Consider the following 19,824-nt stretch of genomic DNA (forward strand, 5'->3'; position numbering starts at 1 on the left):
ACCTCAGGAGGTCATCTAGTCCAACCCCCTGTTCAAAGCAGGATCAATCCCCAACTAAATCATCCCAGTCAGGGCTTTGTCAAGCCTGATCTTAAAAACCTCTAAGGAAGGAGATTCCACCACCTCCCTGGGACCAGTGCTTCACCACCCTCCTAGTGAAAAAGTTTTTCCTACTATCCAATCTAAACCTCCACCACTGCAACTTGAGACTATTGCTCCTTGTTCTGTCATCTGCTACCACTGAGAACAGTCTAGATCCATTCTCTTTGGAACCCCCTTTCAGGTAGTTGAAAGCAGCTATCTAATCCCCTCCCCCCATTCTTCTCTTCTGCAGACTAAATAATCCCAGTTCCCTCAGCCTCTCCTCATAAATCTGACTGTTACAGCTGTCCCCCTGCTGGATTCCTTTTTTTTTTCCCCTTCCTTTCTGTTTGTGCTGAGTGGCCGCCCCCCCACCCCAGGCCATGGAACTGACCATGACCAAAGTCACAGTCTGGCCCTGCTCATGGAAATGGCTTGTGCAGACTGACTGGAGCCATTGCTCTGCTCAGGGAGGGGGGGGGCTTTTCGCTCCTTTATTTAGCTTCTTTGTTCGGACCCGGCTCGGTGTAGGGTGCTCTGCCCAGGTATGCAAGACCTAAAGTGGCCACATAGCTGAGCATATGAGTCATACCTGTAACTCAAAACTTGCCCAGACATGTCCTGTGCCTACCTGCAGTTTTCCCTGCCTTCTCTCCTCCCCTGGATTAAGGGGAACCAATCAGAGTTACTGGCGGGAAACTGCCTGAGTTTGCCTTTAAAACCAGACATTTTCTGATCAGACCCTCGGAAAAGGTCCTTGCTTTGCCACCTGGTCTGATCAGCTAGGGGTCTTTGGGGGGCCCTCTCCCCGCTCTCGTTTGTTTTTGAGCGTACTCCCGTTTTTTAAACTCCCCTCCCACGAACAACAAATTTGTGCCTGGAGATCTCCTGATTATTGTAATCGAGTCCTCTCTGCGTCCTCTGATGCTGAAACTGCTGTTCCTGCTGCTGCATTGGGGATTGGTAAGGAAAAACCTCTTGCACACTCCCCTTGTTCTAGCTGCTGGCTTTCTTTCCCCAGCAGGCAGACCCAAGCTAACTCCTTGGTCTGTATCTGTAATCTGCTTCTAGCTCCGCAGCGCCTTTGCTGCTAGAAATAAGCCTGCTTGCAGCCACCACTAGTTAAACACCCTCCCCCCCCCCTTGAAGCTGTATCCTGGGCACACACCACTCTGCCATCTGGAACTACCCCTAGTATAAGGTGCACCCATTAGGTTAGATTTAGCCTTTAGTCTAGATAAATTGTAATTTCATTTTGCATAGTTGTGGTTAAATTAGGTTTAGAAAATTGCTTGCATTGTACTCTGTAAGTTAGGCTTAAAGAATTGTTGCATTGTGTTTTGTTACTTGCTAATTTGTGTAGTCTTGGTTAAGTTAAATCATAGATAAGATTTTGCTGTGTTCTGTATAATTGTCTCTCTGCTGTTTAAACTTGCAGCCTGTCTGCTCTCTGTGTCTCTCTCTCTCTCTTAATCCCTTCCCCCACATGCTCACCCCGCTCCTACTGCTGCCAAACCTCAATTGTATTACTGAAGTCTAGCATAAAACCCCATTGGTTACCCTTTTTCTCTCTAACACCCCTCACATTTTACATTTACACCACTGTGACACACTTTTACCTAGAGTTGTTGGTTATTTAACACATTTTACCCATAACTGTTAGTTGGTTATATGCTGCTGTAACACACCCTTTACATAGAAACTGTTAGCTTCCTGTTACATTTATACTTCAGTGTTAAGTGGTTACCAACTGTATTGCACCCCACTATTGAAACCCCCTATCCTATTTACTAAAAGAAACCCCTCCCCAATTGTCTACCTTAACAAACACCATACCCCTCACTATTAAATTTTCCCTGTTTTTGCATTTTCTTAATAAAGTTTATTTTATACCCCACCAGTGCAGTAGTTGTCCCCCAAGATCCCCTACCTGCTGGCAGGGTCAAAATCATGTGCTCCAGCCCCCTAATCATTTTTGTTGCCCTCCACTGGACTCTTTCCAATTTTTCCACATCTTTCTTGTAGTGTGGGGCCCAAAACTGGACACAGTACTCCAGATGAGGCCTCACCAATGCCGAATAGAGGGGAATGATCATGTCCCTCGATCTGCTGGAAATGCTCCTACTTATACAGCCCCAAATTAGCCATTAGCCTTCTTGGCAACAAGAGCACACTGTTGACTCATTTCCAGCTTCTCGTCCACTGTAACCCCTAGGTTCTTTTCTGCAGAACTGCTGCCTAGCCACTCGGTACCTAGTCTGTAGCAGTGCATGGGATTCTCCTGTCCTAAGTGCAGGACTCTGCATTTGTTCTTGTTGAACCTCATCAGATTTCTTTTGGCCCAATCCTCTAATTTGTCTAGGTCCCTCTGTATCCTATCCCTACCCTCCAGCGTATCTACCACTCCTCCCAGTTTAGTGTCATCTGCAAACTTGCTGAGGGGGCAATCCACACCATCCTCCAGATCATTAATGAAGATATTGAACAAAACCCAACCACGGACCGACCCTTGGGGCACTCCGCTTGATATCGACTGCCAACTAGACATGGAGCCATTGATCACTACCCATTGAGCCCGATGATCTAGCCAGCTTTCTATCCACCTTATAGTCCATTCATCTAGCCCATACTTCTTTAAGTCTCTACTGTGGGAGACTGTATCAAAAGCTTTGATAAAGTCAAGGAATGACATGTCCACTGCTTTCCCCTCACCCACAGAGCTAGTTATCTCATCATAGAAGGCAATTAGGTTAGTCAGGTATGACTTGCCCTTGGTGAATCCATGCTGACTGTTCCTGATCACTTTCCTCTCCTCTAAGTGCTTCAAAATTGATTCCTTGAGGACCTGCTCCATGATTTTTCCAGGGACTGAGGTGAGGCCTTGATTAAACTTGATTAAAAGCTTCCTTTCATTAGACACTTGTATATCCAGCATCAACTGCACTGAACATAGACTATGGAGTTTAAATCAGGCTAAGGACTTTAAAATACCCACCTTTCCTCCAGTGAAAGTTTCATATCCTCTTAATGCTATACATTCTGTGCAAATTAGACTAGCATTTACCACGACATATTACTTGTATTGCTGCTAATGTTTCTCCTACAAGCAATTGGCACATAAAACTGGACATGATGGGAAATGAAATCTTCATTTATAGTGCTTCACAAAGCACTATAAAAGAATCTCAGTTGCCTCATCAGTATGAGCTGCTAAGTGTGATGACTAATGATACATTATAAAAAGTGTGCGTACACACACAATTTTATGGGTGTTGTGCATTATAGATGATGTGCAATGTGAAAGGCAAGGGTCCTGTGGAAAAAAAATAGTGTGTGATCCTGTAATTAAAACTATTATTATAATGCATTCCCACAAGGGAGCTGAATTAAAGGTGCACAGGCAATGTTAATTCTGGCTTTTCTTAACTTTTGGGTGCTTGACTTTGCAACCATAATTTTTTTTAATAGTTTTTATAAGCTATTTATAAATAGCTTATAAAGTATGACATACATAGAGAAAACACATACATCAGAGACATATTAGGTTCCACTGAGTAAACTGCTCTGAAAGAAAAGCCTTGATAGAAACAATAGTTTTAGGGGAACTCTGACCCATAAGGAAGTTATTTCCCTAAATTAAATTTAGATTTCCTTTTTAATTGTACTTTTCTTAAAAGTTACAACCAACACATGTGTTAAACATATATTACAGGAGTAATAAAGTTAAGTGTATTCACCCTACTCTTGATGGAAATCTTCTACAAGCCAGTAAATCTAAATAACTTTTTGGATTATTCATATATAATACCAATAGGCAGAACATTAAGGGAAGAAAGAATGAGTAATGTGTGGGCTGGTCTACACGACCACTTAAGTCGATGTAATTTACGTCACTCAGGGGTGTGAAAGAGACACCTCCCTGGGCGACGTAAGTTACATTGACTTAAGTGCTGTCCACACCGGCACTATGTTGGCAGGAGACATTCTCCCACCGTCATAGCTTCCGCCTCTTGCAGAGGCGGAGTAATTATGCCAATGGAAGAGCGCTCTCCCGTCAGCATAGTGCATCTTCACCAGATGCACTACAGCGGTGCAGCTGTGCCGATGTAGTGCTCTAGTATAGACTTGCCGTGTTTTGTCCCCACCACTCCCATCTCCAGTTACACACCAAGTTCTGAGGTTTGAAATACTTAACAGAAAGAATGAAAAGTTACCTTCTACAGAACAGAGATGAATTTCAGGCCAAAACCAAGTTACTGTTTTGGGCATGCACAATCTAGGATTTATGAAGAGACAAAATATCTCAGGGTCATATACTTTTCAACAGATGGGTCAATGTTCTCATTTCTTGTGGATGGCTTATAAAAATGTATCTCATTACCATGTACATTATTTGTTTTAGACAGCTCTATCTAGGTTCTTATATATTGCTCATCACCACGGTTTCAAAGTGCCTTCTGGTACAAGCATTACTTAAAACCTAGCATGAATTATAAATCAGCAGTAATGCTTTCATTCTACAAAGGTAGTCCATTTCAAGGGGACCTGAATCTGGAGTAAAGATTTTATACAGCACTCAAATTGGGGGAAAAAGTAGTAGTTCTCTTACAAGTTCTTGCAAACAAGTCAAGCTCTACCTATCTGAGATGCCTCTGACAGACTATGTAGAATAGATACTGAGAATACTATTGATAGATATTGAGAATACTCTGCTGGCTCCTCAGGCTTAGCTCCCCCTCACTGGAGTTCAGATACAACCTTGGGCAAGCCAGATTAGGGTACAAGCAAAATAGACAGATGGCTGCCGTCCCAGCTTCCAACTCTCATGGTGATGTTAGAATCTAAACTTTGCGTAGCTCACAATTAAGAAGTGAACTTGGACTCGACAGAGCTCTGAATGAAAAACTTTTAAAGTCTCTAGATAGTTAGGGAGACACATTCTAAACATAGGTCACACAAGCATGAATAAATACATACTTTAACAGCATCTTTGGCATCAACAACAGCAAGATCTCGAAGTGCCCACGCTGTCTGTCTTTTGTAGAAATCTCCCTTATCAGATTTCTTCACCTTGACCACATTTACTTGCACTGGACGTTCTGTTGTCACTGTTAAGTACAGAATTACTTTCAGCAATGAGCAGGGGCTATTTTAAACCAGTAGTAATGTCAACTTCTCATCTACATTTGAATCTATGATTCTGAACAGATTTTCCCCTTCAGACAGTGAGCTTAAAGTTTCTATCTGTTGTAAAGGGATCCCTCCAGACACATGCTTCATTTTTGATCTCAGACACAGATATGTATCACTGCATAACTTCTAAAATCAGCTACAGTGCTATGTAGGCATTTTTTCCTCATTTGTTTTTTTATAGTAGCCCTAAAATGAAGTGATGAGTTTAAAGAGCAAAGCTGCAGCTATAATGTAAAACAGAACCAAGGACTGACACAACCTAATTAAACTCCCCACAAAATATGGGCTTGACATAATATATTATTATTATTCATTTGTATGATCATAGCACCTACGAGCCCCAGTTATGGACCAGGACCTCATTGCATTATGTGCTCTGCAAACAGAGACCAAAAAGATAGTCCCTGCCCTAAAGAGCTTACGACATTGGTACAGTAACTCCTCAATTAAAGTCGCCCCAGTTAACGTTGTTTCGTTGCTGATCAATTAGGAAACACGCGCATTTAAAGTTGTGCAATGCTCCCTTATAACATTGTTTGGCAGCTGCCTGATTTGTCCACTGCTTGCAGGAAGAGCAGCCCGCTGCAGCTAGCTGGTGGGGATTTGGAACCAGGGAGGACTGGCAGCCCCCCATCAGCTCCCCTCTCCCCTAGGTTCCCTGTGCGGCAGCTGCCCAGCAGGCTACCAATTGCCGGCAGTTCAGCTGTCCCTCCCCTGACTGCCATGTGCTGCTCCTGCCCTCTGCCTTGGAGCTGCTCCCAGGAGCCTCCTGCTTATTGTGCAGGGGGTGAAAAAGGGGGGGCTAATGTCAGGGTGTTCCCCTCCCCCCTACTCTTGCCCCCGCTTACTCCTTCTCCATATAGAGCAGGATGGGGACAGGATAGGGCTCAGGACGGAGAGAGCTTGCTGGCCACAGCTGCTGTCTCAACTTCCTGATTTTTTTAAAGGCAATGTACTTAGAGTGGGGTCAGCATACTTAAAGGGGCAATGCACATCTCTCTCTCTCTCTCCCCCACACACAGGGTGTATGTCTCTGTCTGCCATGCTGTCTCCCCACCCTCCATTCGTGCTGCCTTGTAGAGTGTGAGGCTACATTAACAACGTGTTAACCCTTGAGGGCTCAGCCGAATGCTAGTTCGTCATTTAGCAGTAAGGCATTCCCTGAGAAATCTCCCACCCTCTGACTTCACCGCCTCAATCAAGCTTCACAATCATCATTGCTGTGTACAGTACTAAATTGTTTGTTTAAAACTTATACTGTGTGTGTGTGTGTGTGTGTGTATGTATGTATGTATAGTTTTTTGTCTGGTGAAAAAAATTTCCCTGGAACCTAACCCCGCCCCCATTTACATTAATTCTTATGGGGAAATTGGATTCGCTTAACATCGTTTTGCTTAAAGTTTCATTTTTCAGGAACATAACTACAACGTTAAGCGAGGAGTTACTGTAGCCCAGGGGTCGGCAACCTTTCAGAAGTGGTGTGCCAAGTCTTCATTTATTCCCTCTAATTTAAAGTTTCGCGTGCCAGTAATACATTTTAACGTTTTTAGAAGGTATCTTTCTAGAAGTCTATAATATATAACTAAACTATTGTTGTATGTAAAGTAAACAAGGTTTTTAAAATGTTTAAGAAGCTTCATTTAAAATTAAATTAAAATGCAGAGCCCCCCGGACCAGTGGCCAGTACCCGGGCAGTGTGAGTACCACTGAAAATCAGGTCAGGTGCTGGCTTTGGCACGCGTGCCATAGGTTGCCTACCCCTGCTGTAGCCCAATCAGTATCCACAGTTACATTATTGCATGATTGGGGTGGAGAATAGAGTTAATAAATAAATCAATCACTGGAGAATCAGGTTTGAATATAAAATTGCCCTCTCTGGTTAGGGTTATTATGGGGCGGGAGGAGAGGTAAAATGGGGGTTTTTTGTTTGCAAGGGTTCTAAGTTAGGCCAAATTAACACTAATTTGCCAAAAGCCTCTACTGCTTGGAAGGCCTGCAACTAAACTCAGAAACAAAGGACCAAAAGTACAAAGCACAAAAAGATAGCACTCACATTTCCCCGGAGCTCCCTGCCCCAGCTTCTAATCAGTACACCCCAGCCTCTCTCCCTTCCCTTTGAAAGTAAACAACATTATTTAAGGTGTTGAGCCTAAACAGCTATGCTTCACTTAAATAATTCCCAGTCAGTAATGTTATTCTTACCTGTCTCTAAACCGCGGCGGGGAATTAAACCCTAAATCCTCAGGTCACTGGCTGGCTTGACAAGCCCTCCTTCTAAGAGCATACCTGGAGCAGGGTCCAGCACGGCTTTAATAGTAAAGCTTTTTTTGTTATGAAAACATGAGTAATTTATTTTCACTCTATACCATAACTGATTCCATCCATTTATAATAAATGGAAGTACATGTTCTCTATACAGGAAAGGAACAGGCTGAGACATGAAAAGCAGTTGCCACTTAAAGAAATTAAGTATAGTAAAATGAAGAGTTATATTTAAAGTGAAAAATACTCAAAGACAATGAAAAGAAATACTTTGCTGTGTCTCTCAATCAACATACATACCTGTGGCACACAAAAAGCAGTTTCTCTTCTTTTTGCCTGCTTTGCACACATTCACAATGCTCAATAAACGTTCATCATTTGGAGTGAAAATATCCCTCTGTAACGCATGCTTGATTGCAGTCATTTTCTCTCAGCTGAAAAACAGATTTAAAAAAGTCATGCTGAGTACAATATAATGTTCAAGCACATTTATGAACTGGTTAAATACCGAAAAGAACAGTTACTGGTATTTTCTTGATAGTAACTGTGGTTCAAGAGGTTGTCATCTACATGGATCCCCTCTGTGTATGCAAGCGCCTCATGCATATATCAGAATCTTTGAACAGTGCTGCCCATTGAGCCCTGTCTGCACTGTGCATGTCCTTGTACTCCCACCTACCAAGGGCATAAAGGCAGAGCTACCTCAACTGTCCCTCAGTTCCCTCACTAATTCAGAATCCCAGGTAAAGGAGGTGCCAAAAAAGTGGGGATGGAGGATGACTCATTAGATCCATATGAATGAAAAGATCTCAAAGAACTGTAGCCATTATAAAAGGTCAGTAACCATTCTCTCTTCTTCGAATATTTATCGTGAAAGTAATAAACAGTGTCCCCATTTGAAAGGTGGGATTGAAGATTCCTAACTACTACTAAACAGTGATTGTAAATATACCCCTGCCATATTTGGCATCTGATCTTACAGCCAGGTCAAGGGCATAGGATTTAATAAAAGGGGATTACTCCACAGAGCAGTCTTGCTGATCTCAGATATGGGGAATATTTCTAAAGCATGCAGAGGAGGCAGCCTCTATTCTTTGATTGCTGGTACACCTCTTCCTACAAACACATGATTGAAATACACTGGGTAATCCATTTAGGTATTCTCTTGGAAAAAATGGCCTGCCCCTTTGAAATGCTACTTATGGCAGCAAAAAGTCTGTCTAAAGCGCTTTTTTCTATCAAAACATAACAAGGCCCTTGAAACTTCCAAGGTGTGGAGAGTTTTTTTTTTCCCGTGGAGAAGAATGAGATTTTGGAAAGAAAGAGAGATTAATAGATTATTCCTAAAATTGTGTCAGATTTGGGATGAGGTCTCAACACCACCTTATCTCTGTGGCATATTGTGTGAGGGTTAGTGATAACAGCTTGTTAGTTTGCTGAGCCTTCTAGCTGATGTAATAGCAACAAAGAGGCCATCCTGAGAATAAAGTCATGTAAAGAATTGAGAGAGAGGCTCAAAGAGGGGGCTCCATGAGTTTGCAAGGAAAATAAAGTAACCCCTTTAAAAATCTGGATACAATAGAGAGAAAACTGACTTTGTCTGCATCAGCTATGCGTGGGGTGGACATGCCAAATTCACTGCAAGGTATACCTTAATGGAATTAAATGCAAAATATAATCAAGGATTATAGATATAGAGACCTTCAACGGGTCAAGGTTGCACTTAGCTGCCCAAACTGAAAAATCTTTTCTATTTAGAGGAATAAGTTTTCCCATGGAGAGCTTCCTGCTTTGCAGTAGGATTTCTTGAACTTGTAGCAAACTGTCAGTATCATTCAACCAGCCAACATCCAGTCTGTCAGATGTAACAATTTTGGTTCTGGGTGAAGTATCTGACCTTGGGTCTGAGATACTAGTCTGGACAGTCTGGAGGTGCTATTAGAGGCTAAATAGACATCCTAAGGAGATCTGGTAACCAGAATTATCTTAACCAATATGGAGCTATCAGAATCAGCATGGCTGCATCCTCTCTGATTTGCCATACCGGCCTGGGTTTCAGGGCAAACAGCAGAAATCCAGACAAAACCTTGATGCCATGGTACAAAGAAGGATCCTGGGCTCATGTCTCCCTTGGATAAGCTTAGACAGTGTGTGTTCTCTTCTGTGGCAAACAGGCATATAATGGGATTCCCCCACTGGTGAAATATTGATATGATGGTGGAGCTCTTCAGAGACTACATGTGGTTGGTAACAGATTGTCTACTTAGGAAGTCTGCTAGATAGTTGCTGACACCTGGAAGATGCAGAGCAGCTAAGGGTTATCCCATTTTGTCAGTACCACATTCATAACTCGATTGCTTCCTGGCAAAGAAGTGATCAATAGGCAACAGCTTGATTTTTAACACATCTGTAATGTATTACATAGTCTGAAAACCTGCATGGTGAAATTCTTTGGAATTGGTAGGAACGCTATGCAAGTTTGATTGCCCATAATTGTAGAAGGTTTATATATTTATTCATGTCCTTTTGGGACCAAATTCATTGTATCTAAAAGTGGCCCACCTGTGTGCCCCAACCTGTTCCTGATGCATCTGTGATCAATGTCTTTGTAGGTCGTCAATTCCCTTTGGAATGATGTTTGTTTTATCGATTGTTCAAAAAGGTACAACTTCAACCGAGTATCCCTGGATTTTCTTCTCCTGGTCCAAAGAGAACGGCACACCGAGCAGTGGTGTGATACCGGGCTCTCACCAAGACAAAAACAGCGGCAGCTATGGCAGCATGTAAGCAGGCCGAGTTTGTTCAGCATGGGCATAATTTGAAGTCCAAGGGCTTTGAATATCCCAGTTTAGGCCTGAAGCACTGGCAGAAAAAATGAGGCAAAAATAGATTTTTAAAAATATCTTTTTTGGGGAGGAGAGGGGGAAATAAAATTAAATTAAAACGGGAAGTTGTTGGTAATTAACACTAGCTAACTAGAAGAGAGAGAATTCTGCTAAGGGGTAGTGGGGTGGTTACTGCTTGTTCCATCTTGCTGCCACAGGTGATACATGGAACTTAGGGAGGGTTTCAGCCACTCTGCCTTCTATGCCCTTGGATGATGGGACATGAGGGCATAAATAGTGCAGGCCTGGCTCACACCCCTTTTCAAAAATTCCAATGTTGCGCCACATGAGGTGCATGCACACTTAGATTAGGATCCACACAGATACCTACTCAAAGAACAGACATTTTATTTGCTGTCTAATTCTCCTGATCAAGGAAAGGACACTAGTTTCCCAGTGACCAGAGAAACCAGATACACCGATTTGAAACAACTTTTAATGGTTCAACTCACTTTTGTCTGTCTTCACGGTAATGTGAGAGGGAGCATATGGGTGAGTAGGAGAAGAATTATGATAACCTTTTTTTCTTTATACATACATATAAAAAGAAATTAATGAAAAGCAAACTTGTTTGCAGCAGTAAGATGTTTAACAGTACAGAATGACTCTCTAGAGAGAGAGAGAGAGAGAGAGAGTCATTCTGTACTGTTAAACATCTTACTGCTGCAAACAAGTTTGCTTTTCATTAATTTCTTTTTTTAAAAACCACACACAAATACTTTTATTGTTGAATGTTCAATGAGAACAGCATATTGCTTTTGTTGGTGATGCCACTAGACAATTGAGTAGTGTGTTAAAAGAAAAACAGTATTTTTACTTCCAATGCTTATGGGCTTTGACCCAGAATTCAAATGATCCAGAAATAGATAGATATTCTTTCAAATAGCTCAGAGGCTTTGAACAGGTCCAACCAGACAGCTCAGTGGTTTGAGCATTGGCCTGCTAACCCCAGGGTTGTGAGTTCAATCCTTGAGGGGGCCATTTAGGGAACTGGGGTAAAAAATCTGTCTGGGGATTGGTCCTGCTTTGAGCAGGGGGTTAGAGTAGATGACCTCCTGAGGTCCCTTCCAACCCTGATATTCTAAGATCTCATATCAAACAAGATGTTGCTTTTGGACCTCAGCGAGAGTTTAAGTTGGTGCCTAATGCCAAGCTGAAGGTAATCTTCATTATAGTCCCAGCCACTGCCTTCACTCTAAAATTCAGCCTGCACTCAGTTACCACATTTATGCAGTGAACCTTAATATTATATGATGTTGCTCGAGGTCAATTAAATGCTGGATATCTTCATGGTACTGCAAGATTCTGAGTTCCCCTTCAAGAAGAAAATATCCCATCAGATACTTTGTGAAACACCTAAAAACAAATTCCTGCATTTAGAGAGAATTTGAAAAACTTTATCTATTGTGTCTGAGAAGAGGAGTTGTGAACCACTTTCTTCATCTCAGAATTTTAGGCAATCTTTTAGATATGCTAGGTCCAGGCCATTAAGTGCCTTGAAGATTGAGTGCCTGGAACCTGACTCAGTATTCTATGGGAAGCCAGTGTAGACAGCCGAGTAAAAATAGGATATTCATTCTACTTGACCTCTCTGTAATTTTTGATGCAGTTCACTATAAAGTGTGGTTAACCCAACATACCTAAAGAAGACAACGCAGCACCGCAATGTAGACAATGTTACCCCTCTTTACATCCCTCCCTTGGCTCCCCCTCCTCTAGCATATCAAACAAACAGCACATTTGTACTTTCAAGCCCCTTCACAGTCAATCCTCACCCTGTCTTTCATTTGCTATCAATGCTCACCTCCAATTGGCCCATGATGCCAGCCTCCATAACTTGTTAAGTTTTCAAATAAGCACCTTTGTGCTTTCTCGCATAACTCCCCCTCGTGCTTGGGAAGAGCTCACCATAAACATTCAAAAAGCTACCCCATTATCCTCCTTCAAATCCCTCCTCGGAACTCTCCCTTGCTGTGATGCCTACAAAAAACAAAAAAACGAACAACCCTTGACAACAGGGTGCTTGTGTGCTGTAACCATAGCTTATGACCAATATTGTCTCATAAGAACATAAGAATGGACATACTGGGTCAGACCAAAGGTCCATCCAGCCCACTAACCTGTCTACCGACAGCGACCAATGCCAGGTGTCCCAGAAGGAGTGAAACTAACAGGTAATGATCAAGTGATCTCTCTCCTGCCATCCATCCCCACCCTCTAACAAACACTGTCTCCTTGTATTCCATCTGTCTGCATCCATATGTTGTCTCTTGTCTTGTATTTAGACTGTAAGCTCCTTGGGCCAAGGATTGTCTTTTTGTACTGTGTTTGTACAGCACCTAGCACAATGGGGTCCTCGTCCATGACTCAGGCTCATAGGCACTACAGTGATAAAGGTCAATAATAATCATCATTCCTCTCTAATGGCATGTAGTGTAGCAATCAGCAACTGTTTCTCTTCCATAATCATCTTGCCTAAAGAGTCTTCTTAGGAACTGCCCTCCTTCTCTCCTTTAATATGTATGTGAGATCACATCAATGTCTAGTGAGATGCTATAGACTCCATTGCCAACACCACCCAGATTAAATCCAGCTATACATGATCATTTTCCTCAGACGCAACCAATGCTACCAGAAGGATGCCTACACATGCTCCTAAATAAAAGATGACAAACTCAACTCAAGCAAAACCAAAGTAACACTGATCAGAAAAGGGGAACTGCTTTGAAGGAACAACTGAGACATCTTCCCCTTCTCCTGATGCCTGCCCCTGCTTTCTTCACTTCAAAGTGGTGCAAAATCTTGAGTCCTACTAGACTCTTCACTAGACCTAGATGCCCAGTCGCAAAATAATCCACCTTCATCAAGCTAAGGAATGGGAGCCTTTCCTTCTGGACAAGGATTTGACCACAAAAATCCACAAGTTTATCACTTCCAGAATGATTACTCCTGGGGGAATTCTGCATCGCTGCGTGTGTGCAGAATTCATGTCCCCCATAGATTTCTTTACTTCCCTGCAGAAAAATGACTTCTAATGGGGAAGCAAAGGAAAGCCTCGAGAGCGGTCATGTGCCCCTCCCCAGCAGCACAGGCAAGTCAGTTTGGGCGCCTGGAGAAGCCAGTTGAGATATAAATCATCGCCAGGGAGGGGGGCTGGGCAGTCTTGTGTGTGTGACAGAGAAAGACACACTGTCCCTCTCACGCACACTCGTCAAGGAGGGGCAGGGCTTTGGGTTGTTTTTGAGGAGGTAGGGGTGGGGCAGTCTCTGTCCCTTCAAGCAGAGCAGAATGTTAGTAGTCTGCCTGCTTAGTGAATTGTTCTTAGTGAACTGTTCCCGTTGTCTTTGTGAAACCCCCAGGAGTATAAAACAGGTGTAAAAGTTTCAAGGCTCCTTTACATTGCCAGAATGGGGCAAAGGAGTCGTATTTTAAAGGACAGTATGGCTTATAAACGCTTATGGTACTTCAGTGATTAGAACTGGTCTAAATTTTTGGACTGAAAACATTTCCTATCAAAACATGCTCCATGAACTGTTTGCTACTGACTTTTCTGGAGATGGTCCGTAGCCAATATAAATTGTGAGTTTGATTCCCCAGCCCTCACTTGCTCTTCAGTTGCCTATGATGTAACACTGAGCATATGGCTGCATATATTTGTTGACTAATAACTAGAAATAAAGGGTCAAGCCTAGCTACATTACTATTAGACAAAGGAGGTTTGGAGATTTTCTCCAAAGCTCTCCATTCCCATTCTCCATCCATTGTATTGTAATTTAAATAAATTACCAAAATAATTGAAACCAGCATGATTATATTGTGTTATTTTGACAAATAAAATATGCAGAATTTTTAATTTTTTTGGAGCAGAATTCCCCCAGGAGTAAATTATTAATGTCACTCTGTATCTGGGGCTAGAAGTGGAAGTAACAGACTCTCCAACTTGTGCAGAATGTTGTAGCCTCTCTCTTCAGTCAGATTGGCCAATGGTAAGCACATAAACTCTGTGCACCAATCTTTCCACAGGCTTTACAGTCCACCTTCTATTACTAGTTCAAGGCCTTGGTCCCAATCTTCAAAGTAGTCAGTGGGCCAGGAGGACCAGCTACATCAGAGATCTCATCTCCATATATGTACCAACAAGACAGCTGTGCTCTTCTGAGACGGTGCATCTGACAAAGCCTAAAATGAAGTATGAAAGAACTGGAGATAAAGCATTTTTGGCTCAGTAACAAGCTTTGAGAGGAGCTAGGAATATAGCACTGGAAGGGACCTCCCTCCCAGGTCACGGAATCCAGTTCTCTGCTATCACAGGCAACCCCATCATATACTTCCATTCATAAATTTATCAAGCTCCATCTTAAAACTAGTTAGGCTGTTTGCCCCCATTACTCCTATTGGGAGGCTGTTCCAGAACCTCACTCCTCTGATGGTTAGAAACCTTATTCTACTTTCCAAACTAAATTTATTCATGGCCAGTTTATATCTGTATGTCCTTGCTCCATCATTGTTCCTTAGCTTAAAAGGCTCTTCTCCTACTTGATGTCTCCCCCGATATATTTAAACAGAACAGTCATATCCCCACTCAGTCTTCATTTTGCTACATTAAATAAACCAAGTTTTTTTAATCTCCTGTCAAGATTCCTCTGAAACTGAGACCAATCCAGAGTCTGATAAAGCCTTCCTAAAATAACTAGAACAGTTTCCATTGAGAGCCTCCTATGACAAAAAGAGGAAGAGCAGATGACTACATGAAGACACATAGGGCATCACTTCACAGATCTAATTTACCTGCGAAGCACTTAGATATCACCACAACGAAAGCTACAAGGAAAACCTTCAATAAGCAAAGTGAGTGTCAGGCAAGTCTATTTACTGAGCCCTTACATCATGCACACACTAGAAGAGACAGTCCCTGCCCTGAGAAAGTTACTAATAGCCTATTTAACTGGAATGCCTTCCCAGGAACAAGGAATGTCTTTTGTGATATATGCAGAAGTGTATGACATGTATAATTAACAGCCTGTTCCTGGCTTTTAACTTATGCCCTACCATGACAACTACCGATGCCGAACTCCCATAGTGAATGTCCTGTACCTGGCACTGAGCAGGCAGCAGGAGCGGCCTCTGCCCTATCCCAGCGCAGACCGAGTCCTCTCCCGAGACTGCAACATGAGTAGTAACGTCCTGTCTCCCGTTAACTGGGAAATCCACTCAGAGAAACACGTACAATAGTAAATCCAGTCCACTTAAGACAGACATTAAGTCACGTCAGGTACGCTGCGGCTCCCGGGCTCCGCTGGCTTTACCACCATTTCCTTACATATTTTTCCTTGTTGGTGTGGAAGGTGCGAGGCGGACCGTGCAGCGCGCTGTCAGACTGGCCCGACGGGGACCGCGGCCCTCGACCCCCGTTCAGTGCCAGGGGACACCTGTAACAGCGGCGCCGGCCTCTGCTCACGGGGCCCGGCCGGGGTCAGTGCCTGTCACCGCCGTGACAGGCCCGAGGCGGGGGGACTAAACGCCGCTGATGGCCGGGCCGGGAGCCTGGCGGTCAGGAAGAGGGGAGCCATGGCGGGGTCACTACACAGCGCGCCGGGGCCGCCCCTCCGGACCAGAGAGCCGGGCGCGACGCCGCCGGGACGAGGACCGGGCACCACAAACGGGGCGGGGGCTGCCCGGACCTAGAGCCGCAGGGGGCGGCGCTGCCCGGTCTCTGTGCAGAGCGGGGTTACCGGGGCCAACTCCCCCTTACCGCGGGGCCCGGGCAGGTGGGCGCAAAGGCTGGGGCGTGTCTCCTCCTTAGGGCGCAGCGGCTGCGGCTCCGGCCCATCTAACTCCGCAGCCACCGCTGCCGCGCAACAGGGAACCGCAGCGGCTTCCTCTTCCTGTCACGTGACTGGGGCGGCCCGGAAACACCGCAGTCAACTGCGGGGACGCTCGCTGGACAGAGCGACCCCTCTCGGCGGGCGGGAGCAACAGCCCGGTCACTACTGTCCTCGCAGCGCTCGGCAAGGGACTGGGGAGGGCGATGGGGCGAGCCAATAGGAGCCCAGGCAGGCGGCAGAGGGCGTGGCTCCTATTGGGTCACCTGGGCAGAGGGTGGAGTGAAGGGGGAGGGGGGCACAGCTGATCTGGGACTGTGGGAGGCAGCGTGGGGAGGAGGAACTAAAGTGGGGCAACAAGATCATTTGTCCCGAGCCAGGCCCCCAAGGCAGCCGTCAGGAGCACCATTGCTTTTTACAGTATTTACATTTTAAAAATTAACTTTCTAGTCCCTTTGCTGACTAGAAGCCCTTTGGCAGGTGATACTGGAGTGCCTGTCATCTCCTGAGCCTGCAGGCAGCCTGACAACACCATAGGGTGACCAGACAGCAACTGTGAAAAATCGGGACATGGGGTGGGGGGTAATAGGCACCTATATAAGACAAAGCCCCAAATATCGGGACTGTCCCTATAAAATTGGGACATCTGGTCACCCTACAACACCATCACCCTAAAAAGGGAGAACTGCCCCCTTCATCTCACTGGCGGGTTAACTCTGAGTCAAAACGGCAAGTGAAATATTATTAACAAAAGTAATTTTTCCTCTGTTGATATTCACCCCTTCTTGTCAACTGTTGAGAATAGGCCACTTCCACTTTAATTGAATTGGCCTCGTTAGCACTGACACCCCACTTGGTAAGGCAACTCCCATCTTTTCATGTGCTGTAATATATATATACTGCTTACTGTGTTTTTCACTCCATGCATCTGATGAAGTGGGTTTTAGCCCACAAAAGCTTATACCCAAATAAATTTGTTAGACTCTAAGGTGCCACAAGGACTCCTCCTTGTTTTTGCTGATACAGACTAACACTCTGAAACCTGTCGTTATTAACCTTGTTCTTTATGCAACACTATCAGTGTACTAGCTGCTTTGCCTGCAAATATGGAGATAATCTCTGCCCCAAAGAGTTTGCAACCAAACAGACAAAATACCAATGGGGGATGTAATGTAGGATGCAACAAAAGCAAAGTTGATTGCATATTGAAGTGTATGATGTTTGTTTGTGTATCATCAGCTGGGTTCATGACGGAGACAGCTAAGAAAGGTTATGCTGGTCACTTAAGTAAAACATCCAGCTAAGCTGGTATTGTAAGTGAAATTTGGGAGTACGACAGGGCTTGAGTATCACTTCTCTCTCTCTCTCTCTCGGTGAAGCTTTCCTCAGAAGCAAGGTGAAAGTTTGAACAACTAAACTTAAATACAATTGTTAAATGATGAAATGTAAAACTAAACAACACAGAGTGGTTAAAAACAGCAGTATCTGATCAACTCTGGATCCTTTTCTACTGCTCTACAGCCACTGACGTTTTGGCACAGTTTTAAGTGCAGGATGTACTCTTCTTTTAAAACTAATTAGCCTGTGCTATTATAAACTAGTGTTAAGTAAGTTGCATGTGAAAGACATATTGCACAACTTCTCTGTAGAGTTGATCTGAAAATTGGGTTAATACAATCCTTATAATGTACAGAATGACATAGGTTTTTAATTTGAAAATTGCCATGAAACACAAAGTAAATAATGCACTTCTATCACCTTTCACATAAGGATCTCAAATCACTTTACAGCCCCACAACCCCAGTTTCAGCTAGGCAAGGAGCACAAGGTTCACATTACACATAACGGAAAAGCAGATTATCACATGGGGCTGAAAGCAGAAGTTATTTATCAGTACTTTGCAACTCTACACAACAGTTTAGGATAGGAAGTGAAGAAGAAGTCCATATCCCATTAAAACTGCAAGGGAATTACCTGATTTGGAATTTGTTCAGTACTTCAAAATTAAAACCCCTTCGTTTGCAAAGAATATCATAGAAACTTTAATAACCATATGTGTTCAGGACTTTGGCTTTACGTCTAATCAAAAAGCATCTTCAGCAGCTCAGTGTACTCTAGCACCAGTACTAATTCAGGGGGAAATGTGACACAGAATCACTAACACCTGCAACATATGGGATTTGGATTTTGACCTTTCAAAGACAGACTCAACTCAAGTATGTATAGCTAATTAGATCTGATAGGATCACAGTGCTACAATGAGAAATGATGTCCAAATTAGGGATGTAAATAACGTTTAAAAACAGTAACCGTGTAATGGTTAAATGTTTACCAGGGAAACTAGGGGTGTAAAGGGGTGTTATGTTTTAGGCGGGGCTCTGCTGCTGCCACTGCACCCAGGGATCCCCGCTGCTGCCACCGCACCCAGGGATCCCCGCTGCTGCTGCCGCATCTGGGGCTCTGCTGCTGCCCAGCATACCAATGTGCCCAGGGTCCTGGCAGCTGGGATGGACCCCGGCCGCGGGGCTGGCAGCCCAGAGGGACCACGGGCGCGCCGGGATGCTGGGCGGCAGCAGGGTGGCAGCCGGGACCCCAGCCACGGGACTGGCAGCCAGGACGGACCCTGGCAGCCGGGACCCCAGCCAGGACGGACCCCAGGTGGACCGGGATGCTGGGCGGAAGCAGGGAAGCAGCTGGGACTTCGGGCATGGGGCCGGCAACCCAGAGGAACCCCGGGCAAGCGGGACAGCAGCCAGGACCCTGGGCGGAGTTTAACCGTTAACTGAAACTGATAAGCATCAAGCTTATCGGTAAACTGGTTACACCCTTACATCCGTAGTCCAAATTCTGCCTCAGACTTTTGTATGCAACTCCCATCACCTTTGATGAGGTGATTGCAATTTGGTCTGTACGGTGAGTGACCGTCTCTTTGTGGTCAATAAACCTCATTCATATTTAGCATTGGTTGCATAAATTCTCATAGAATCCTAGAAATACAGGGCTGGAAGAGACCTTGAGAGGTCATCAAATCCAGCCCCCTGTGCTGAGGCAGGGTCACGTAAACCTAGAACATCCCTGACAGGTGTTTGTCCAGCCTGTTCTTAAAAACCTCCAGTGACAGGGGATTCCACAACCTCCCTTGGAAGCTTAATCCAGAGTTTAACTACCCTGAGATTGAGAGTTAGAAAATTTTTCCTTATATCTAACTCGAGTCTCCCTTGCTGCAGATTAAAACCATTATTTCTTGTCCTACCTCCAGTGGACATATAATCATATTCTCACAGCTCTGCAAGTCTCTCATTCATGAAGAGCTGAGATATGACTGAGATTCTTCCAAGTTACTGGCAGTGAATAGTTTTAAATAATCCATTACTTCTGTCATTGCACAAAAGAACCAGCTACAGCGATATATGATGAGACTATGACCCATAAACATTTTGTGCTAAGCTTTGATAAGTACCTTGAGACTTATTCTTATAATGGTCTAATTGTCAATACATGTGGACTTTAACTTAAAAAATCCACATTGTAAAACTACAACCGCATCATTCGTATACTGGTTTGTTAATTGACTGAAACAA

General features: G+C 44.0%; 1 protein-coding gene across 4 annotated transcripts in view; it reads right to left on the reverse strand.

Annotated features, from left to right (window-relative positions):
* EXOC1 (exocyst complex component 1) overlaps window positions 1-16,241 on the reverse strand; it is a 63,252-nt gene extending 47,011 nt beyond the window's left edge. For 2 of the 4 annotated variants that reach the window (XM_024193196.3, XM_024193178.3), the window contains exons 1-3: window positions 16,174-16,241; window positions 7,837-7,970; window positions 5,059-5,189 (exon numbers count right to left, since the gene is read on the reverse strand). In XM_024193196.3, the coding sequence (XP_024048964.1) occupies window positions 5,059-5,189; window positions 7,837-7,960 (255 nt within the window). In that variant the 5' untranslated portion in view covers window positions 7,961-7,970; window positions 16,174-16,241. Of the gene's footprint in view, window positions 1-5,058; window positions 5,190-7,836; window positions 7,971-10,098; window positions 10,375-15,515; window positions 15,850-16,173 lie in introns of those variants that run through there. The other 2 variants (XM_029910623.1, XM_029910622.1) reach the window with 2 other exon arrangements.
* Window positions 16,242-19,824: the final 3,583 nt, after the last annotated feature.

This window comes from Terrapene carolina, unplaced genomic scaffold (assembly GCF_002925995.2).
Source record: "Terrapene carolina triunguis isolate 2854851 unplaced genomic scaffold, T_m_triunguis-2.0 Scaffold66, whole genome shotgun sequence".
Lineage (NCBI taxonomy): Eukaryota > Metazoa > Chordata > Testudines > Emydidae > Terrapene > Terrapene triunguis.